An 8,201-nucleotide genomic window follows, 5' to 3' on the forward strand; every position below is an offset into this window, starting at 1 on the left:
CTCTCTCTCTCTCTCTCTCTCTCTCTCTCTCTCTCTCTCTCTCTCTCGCGTGCGCGCCGCTCTTTCTCTTTCTCTCTTTCTATTTCTATTTCTTTTTCCTGCTTTTCTCTGTCTGTCCTTTTCTTGTCTCTTCTTTTCTGTCATTTGATGCTGGTCCTGCCGACTATTTCTCTGCGATTTCACTTACATTCTACCTCTCTGTAGGCCGCGTGCACCTTGACTAAACGAGATGAGCTGTAAGTTGTAATTGAGCTATACGAAATGAAAGAGGTGAGTTCGTTAATTAACCTGTTATTGGAAGAGAATTCCGAAAATATTCTAGAGCAAGAGTAACATATTTTGTACTTGGAGTACCTACACCTCTACTGTATATTAAATGTATTAGAAAGTTAGACTCATTAAAATATATCTCTGAGTTTCTCATGTTTATTAGATTTCGGTTCCATGAGATTGAAGAAAAGTCTAACAATAAGTGAAATAATGAAATAAAAATTAAAAATGGAAGGGTGAAATAAAACACACACATACACACAGATGTAATTTAATATAAACTTGTGTTGCGTTGGATTTTTATCTTAAAAAGTTCTTAGACATTGTGTGAGCAGTAATGTTGAGCATTGATATAATTGTAGATCGCTTATCATCGATTTATGCCTAATGACTATTTGCTTTCGAATATTGTTTAAAGAGTCCATTACTTGTGAGATGTTCACAACTCGCAGCTCATTGCTTATCGTTTATCAATATACACGCCAGTTTATTGCCACCTCATTCTTTAGCCAATAGGAATTTATTCTTTGTCATTCATAGAGGATACTGTTAATCGCAAATATTGCTTCAAAAAGTCGTTATCGAGTCATGAACTGTTATTATTGTTATCATAGAATTATCTTAGTTATAGACGAAGAATAATTCTGCTGGCTTATTTATCTTACTCCTTATACGCCAAGATCTGTCTACACAGAAAATCGTAAACCTTTCAGATTGATTATTAAATCTTCAAACGTGATTGAAGATATGTGAACAATATATATCCATAATTTGAACTGTGTAATTACGTGATTGCGGCCACACGCTTTTTCTCATGCCTCTTCAATTTTTGTTAATTTGCAATTCAGATTATTTATGATTTTTCTCAGTCATGATTCCTTTTTCTATTTATCATATACTAAAGCGTTATATACATATATGAAAGCCACATAAAAATAAAAAAAATTAATGTTTGTATATATACTATCATATACTATCATGTTTTACTGCAAGACGAATAACTTAGTTTTACACCTGTTTATTTTTCCTTTTTTAATTTTAGTGAGTTTTCGACATATAATAATTGGATAATATTATAATCACGATTACATTTTAGGAAATGTAATATTTTTTCGTATCAATAAAATTTACTATATAATGTTTCGCAGTTTTATAATGCGAGGAAAAAATGTATTATAAGGTATAGTCTTCGACGAATTGGCTGTGGGATTTATATTCTGCTGTCTTTTTCTGTCTTCTTTTACTTACTATCGACATTCTGTTATCCCTGCTCGAGAAATGAAAGCGCCCATAAGAGTAATGTCGTTCATTATCGGTGTTGTTGTCGTCTTGGCTTAAGTGCTTGATTGTGGCAAATGATTGTACCGCATTATCTCGGAGCACCGTTGCACATATGTAACATACACCCACACCTACACACATGTACACACACGCACTTTTGTATTTATTATATGTCAATGTGATATCTCATTGTCACGGAGTCATATTCTCTATCTACATGGTAAGAAAAATCACCCTGTGAATATGCCGAATGTCACCTAAGAATGTCTTCGCAGGCCCCCATATCTTCCCAATGGTTTTCACCTACTTCTGTACGATCCATTGTCTTTTATATATAGTGGGCTATACTATTTATTGAGATATCGACGTTCCTTGGAAAGTAATCCCTTCTGTCTTATGGATCTCTTGTCGTTTCCATAAAGTGTGTTTGATATATCGTAGAATAGGTACTGTACAGCGTGTGCACCTCTTAAAGTATATGCTCCAGCTCGAGGGAACAGAATCGACGATTAAAAATAGGCTAAATGTAGGTATGCGTGACTTACAGGATATAGGCGTTCTATCGATTCGGCACATGTTTACGAATAATGTGTGTGTCCTTGATAATTATTACTTTTACTCTTTGGCAGCGATATTTCGTACCTAATCATGGTCGAAACTTCGGACAAAGTGATTGAGTGCAATCGGATGTGAGAACTTCTATTCGTATAACTTTATCCGATACTCAAATATATTAAAATCATTACAGCAATATATCTTGAACAACTGATAATGCTATTAGTTATAATTATGTCACAAAAGAGATGTACGTTTATTTCATAAGATACTACGAAAATATTTCTAACAATAAGTATAATTAGCTATTAAAATAACAACTTTGAATATGATTATATACGTTTGATATGGATATATATTTATATTTATAGCAAAACTTTTTAAAAAGATCCGCTTAGCTTTAGTAACGTGAATCTTTCCAACGGCGCGTAGCATAGCGACGACAAGTAAGTGTAAGTTAATATAAATCTTTTTGATTATGTTTTCTACTCCTAAGATTTTAGTAAAGCATGTTAAGTAGATAAATGTGAGCAAAAAAAAAAAAACAGTACTCAGTCGCATATTAAAATTATCGAATATAAAAACAATTTTTATATTGCATTTTTAATTGATTATTGAAATTATTATATATGCTTTGCGTTACATTATTCTCTCGATTATGTACATCGAAGTGGACTGATTACTGTTATATATTTATAATTGTCTAAAATCTCTCTTTGCGCAATTATATTAAAATGCATGCGTTATTAGCAGTCTGGTATGTTTTTAAACTTATTTATAAAATCTTTTTTTTTATATGTGTATAATATTATATTTACTCACTATACACTGACACTACACTTTCAGCGTGAGTTCTTCTTATCTCAAACTGAATGAGGTGTATTCTCTATCTTTTACAACTTTCGTCGAAGGCTTGCGAGAATTGTCCCTCGCTCCTGCGGAATATTATTTTCGTTTATGGTTTTTATCCTTCGCATTTTCTTCATTGCATCAGAGAGTTCCTTCGAACAGTATAATTTTCGGCTTGCAGTTTTCGGGCTTTATTTTTTCTATTGTGGATTACCGCGCATTTAGAACAGTCAAAATCATCCTACTGCACATAATCTTGTATAAGTTTAGTGTGCGAACAAAAGAAGGAAAAAGGGAAAAGTTTATTAAGTATAGTTTCCATTTTTCCATTGGTCGCACGGTAAACGCTATAAGCCAAAATTTCACTCTTCTCACCCGGAGTCTTCTTTTACTTCTTCAAACGTTTTTCTTTTGAATCATACTTCATACTTTCGTAGTATTCCGACCGAGTTGCGTTTCCTTGCTAAATGTGTAATTTTGAAAACTGCAGTTGGTCTCCCAGTTTACGAATGGCAGGCGAGGGGCAGTTGAGAGACTTCATCGAAGATCTTGGACCGGGCCAAATGGTCGGAAGGCAAGCACTCGGGGCCCGTTGCCTCGGTGAGATTCAGCTGTCGTTCAGGCAAATTCAGAAGGGATACCTTGAAGTGGAGGTCGTACGTGCCAAAGACCTTAAAACGAAACAAGGCAGCAAAGTAATACCAGGTTAGTTAAACTTCGATAAACTTTGTGATCGCCGACAAGTGATGCGGACGCGCTTAGCTTCGGTTCTTATTCCAGCTCCTTACGTGAAGCTATATCTGGTGAACGGTAAAAAGTGTATAGAGAAAGCGAAAACCACGATGGCACATAGAAAAACATTAGATCCACTCTATCAGCAAGTATTGGCGTTTAAAGAAAACTGGCGGGGTTGTATATTACAGGTATGTGCATCTTCTTCTAGTTTCTTTTGTTTTAATTCTTACAGTTTTATGCGCATATATTTAATTGCATATATTTAATTGCAACATCGTTATGTATGATTCCAGGTGACAGTATGGGGTGACTATGGTCGGATAGAGGGGAAAAAAGTGTTCATGGGTATTGCACAGATCGTATTAGATGAGCTGGACCTCAGTCAGGAGTTGATCGGATGGTACAAGCTGTTTGACACTCAAGCCATGGTCAGTGGAGCTCCATCTCTTGCTTTGTCCCGTCGATCTTCGGTCACGTCTCTCGATTCTTTTAAGATCTAAAAGAATGACTGCTCGAAGAACGTACCGAAATATTTCTTTTATATATATTTACTGAAGAGATCTTTGAGTTTCTTGCAGTAGACAAAGTAGAGCAGACACAACTGAGTTCGAGCTCCTATCGCGGTGCACTTAGTTGCTTTTATCATTAACAAAATACCGTAATGCACGAGTCTCGATGTACAAGATAGTATTACATTTACTTTAACTGATTAAACAATTAAAAAGTGTGTGGAAATTGTTATAAACGTCTTTAATAACTTAAGTGACACGCATAAAGTCATCGCTTGATGATGTTATATGTAGTATCAAATAAATATGTTAGGGGATAGAGAGTTCGGATTACACCGCTACATCCACCGTATAAAAGTTGAGAGAAGTATATAAACAATTCTCTATCATGTAATATTACATATTCTTCACTACGGTTGACAGAATTGAAAAGAATCTTAACACACCCGACGCGTATTCCCCGTAGGCTATTAATGTCGAAGCCTAAAGCTACTTAACGAGTGACGTTTGGCTCTGAATACGGTAAAATCAGTTTAACGAGGGGTACATAGTATGAGAAATGCGATTGTATGGATAATTGAAAATTCTGCGGGACCGGAATGAAAACAAGAGATATAAACAAGGCGATGCGAGATTTTGCAAAAGAATGAAAGAACGTGCGAAAGGATATGTCTTTCTAGAAACACCACTAGTACATCACATATCATGTACGGCATATCAGACGAACCACTAGTCTGTATGTAGACTAGATGTAGACGTAGCAGCCATGTTCCCGGAGCGCCAGATAGTTTTAGGTACGCACTGAGATCAAGGCATCGTTCGTAGATAGTTAGACAACGATTTAACGTGGGTACATAAAAGGCGACGAATAAAAAGGCGCCGGTACGATTGCAATCGATCGCGGGATGATTGCAATATATCTATTCGTAATATCTTGACGATCAAATACAGCAATATTACTCGTTTAATGCCCTTTCAGGACATTTAACGGTTCGATTGATTTTCTCAAGTACCCATGCGAAATCTTGATACACATTTGTTGTTGCCAATATCTTCTTTTCATTTCCACCGTTCTGTATAGAAATCTCCTGTTCTTCTTTGAAAATGCCTGTCCTCTATGAAAATACTTCCATTTCGGCTTCGAAGTAGCGACATAAGAGTCGATAACAGAAACGACACGATATTACGTTATCGTATGTGCGGTCGAAACTTCGTTGCCTTGTGCTATGTGCATCGATTTTACCTTTCCGAACTTGTAGAAGGAATATGCCTTTGCCTACGAAATTTAGTTCGACGTGGGGAAAAGTTCGATTTTCAGTAGTCCTTGAATTTGCTATTTGCACTTTGTAAGTTCAATATTTTTCCTTGCCCATATAAGAACGATTTTTATAGATTTCCTGACATTGCTTGATACACAACACGTTATTAATTTCGACCTTTGCACAATATTATTATACATTCTCTTTTTCATGACTCGTTCAAACTTCCTTGTAAATAAGTAAGTCGTGAAAGTTTTTGATACATATACGTACATATGCTTGAATTTTTAAGAATATAAAAAAATATGCGAAAAATAAACGAAGGTAAGTTTGTGCCGTATTCGGAGTCCTATGTATCCTCTTGTATATTTTCTCGAAATGTTTTCACGATCAATTTGAGATATTGAATGGTGCAGAAATCTCACGACAGAACAATTGTGAATTTGTATACCTATATATGATGACGTACGATGCTTGAATCTGCAACGAGAACCTTTATCATTCAATATTTCATAAAAAGTAAGTGATGTTGTGTATTGATAATTAGTAACACATTTGTTTATTTTATTTGCAGTGAAACAAACTAAATCAAGCAAGTTCGGGATAGATGTGAACTCAAATGTGGTGTACTAGATAAATAAGATGTGGAACGATCAATGACACTCGTTTTCAGTGAATCTAAATGTGGTTAAGTGAGTAAGGAATTCATGAACATAGTGAGAAATATGAAGCGACAAACGGTCACGGACTTCATTTAAACGGCACGCGAGAGAGATTAAAAATGTTGAGACATTTTCAAAATGAGAAGACATTTCCAAACTTTGTATATAATTTAGGACAGTTCAAGTACTAAATGTCGATCTCCGAAACGATCGGCTAAAAGACATTTATCGTTGTCAAATTTTTAGTCAAAAATGTCACCGTCAGAGCATGTATTATTTAATGTAAATATTATAATAACACTATGATATGAGAATTTGCGATATGTGCGCGCTGGTTTGAATGGGTAATGATGTTTACTTTATATTCTCGTTGATTTACGATTTCTACGATGATCGTCGTTATAGTTTCGGCATTTTCCATTAATTTATAGATTTGATTTAATTTAACATTTTCTAAGTAATTAGCATCGGAATAATTAGAATGTACGATGATATAATTAATTATACAGTTTGTTCCCTGAATACTGACGTTTATTGGTTATCGTATTAACACGTGTTACTTGGCTTTTTAGATATCATTTTATAATCTGTGTCTAAAAAATGAGGTAATTATTATGACGTAGAAAATATGGAGCAGGCATATGTACTATATTTCTCAAGTACGAAGCAGACTGATAAATCGATTCCTACACATCTAGTTTGGATCTTTTCGTTAAATTAATAATCTCGAAGCCAGAATGAAGAAGCTATTACCCGAACAGTTACGAATTAGCTTTGTTTGAAAGCTTTATTTGGAGATTTCATTTACGTATAAGAACCAGATTGAAACAAATTAAAAAAAAAAAAAAAAAATAAACCGCCCATATAACTTGCGTAAACGGGACACGTCGCGACAAAAATTCTCTTTCGTACTGATTTTTGTACAAAAACAGTGAAACGCCACTAAATATTTAAGAGGCTTTGTAAATCTCTGTAAGAAGCGCGTAAAAAAAATGCTTGCTGTTAATTTTATATCTTAATTACCGTGCTATGTGTTCGATCTTTCTTCATGCGAACACTCGCGAAGATATATTCAGCGAGCATGCACATGCACGTCTGCTGTGAATAATTACATTAGTAAATAATTACATTTGTGCCCTCTGAGAGAGAAAGAGAGAGAGAGAAAGAGTGGGAGAGAGAAAAAGAGAGAAAGAAAGAGAGAGATTGAGATTGAGAGAGAGAGAGAGAGCGAGAGAGAGAGAGAGAAAAAGAGAAAGAACATTATTTTTTGTGAAGTTTTCAAGATTTGGCGTGTAACTAAGCGTGTAAAAGACAAACGTTTCAATTTAATTATAGTATGAGATTTGGAAGTACGAGGGAAAAAGTCTGTGAAAGAAAGCGAGTTTTCAATATTTTTCAGGTATTATTACGATTTGCATTAATATTTATGTCACAATTTAGGTGCACTATTGCGAAGCGATACGTTAAGCGAATACTAAAATTGGAAAAAATTACTGCGCAAATTTTCTTTGTGAGTCTTGTTAATCTCTCACGAAGTAAGCTTTTTATGTGACATACTTTGGATCACGAATTATCGTATAGTTGGAAGGTACTCCTTGGATATTACCGAAAAAAATTGACAAACGGCATGCAAGCTTCAATATATATGGGTATATTACGTATATTTTTATAAATTTCCGATTCACTATAAAAATTTGATAGAGATCTATAGGTTCGAATGTAGAGAAATTTCTATAATTCGCGTCACGTCACTTGAATCATAAAAATCGTAAGATTCAGCGATATTAAGGTCGCTCTCTTATCACAATTCTTACTATGATTGACCAAATATAATATTTTGCTTTGCAACTTGAAACGATTGTCTCATTCGCACTCTCACACGTTTCCGCTCTTCGCTATATCAATATTTCTATGCGATTTGCAAACGCGATCCTTTGAGGTAAGATCGAGAATAATGTAAGCGCGGAGTTTGATACGCGTGCTGAGATTATATCGAAACGCCATCGAAATACATGCAGTCCGTCGTTAAGTGAGTTATGACGTAAGACTTACAATTAGCTTAGAGTTTGACGAACGAGATA

General features: G+C 34.8%; 1 protein-coding gene across 4 annotated transcripts in view; it reads left to right on the top strand.

Moving 5' to 3' along the window:
* LOC112453862 (regulating synaptic membrane exocytosis protein 2) overlaps positions 1-6,642 on the top strand; it is a 57,908-nt gene extending 51,266 nt beyond the window's left edge. For 3 of the 4 annotated variants that reach the window (XR_003040670.1, XR_003040671.1, XR_003040669.1), the window contains exons 22-25: positions 3,446-3,660; positions 3,736-3,878; positions 3,984-4,993; positions 6,033-6,642. Coding sequence is in view for 1 of the 4 variants with exons in the window: in XM_025014849.1 (XP_024870617.1) it covers positions 3,446-3,660; positions 3,736-3,878; positions 3,984-4,118; positions 6,033-6,035 (496 nt within the window). In the remaining 3 variants the exon portion in view is untranslated. The remainder of the gene's footprint in view (positions 1-3,445; positions 3,661-3,735; positions 3,879-3,983; positions 4,994-6,032) is intronic. The other variant, XM_025014849.1, reaches the window with a different exon arrangement.
* Positions 6,643-8,201: the final 1,559 nt, after the last annotated feature.

This window comes from Temnothorax curvispinosus, unplaced genomic scaffold, assembly GCF_003070985.1.
Source record: "Temnothorax curvispinosus isolate PA1 unplaced genomic scaffold, ASM307098v1 QBEX01004747.1, whole genome shotgun sequence".
NCBI lineage: Eukaryota > Metazoa > Arthropoda > Insecta > Hymenoptera > Formicidae > Temnothorax > Temnothorax curvispinosus.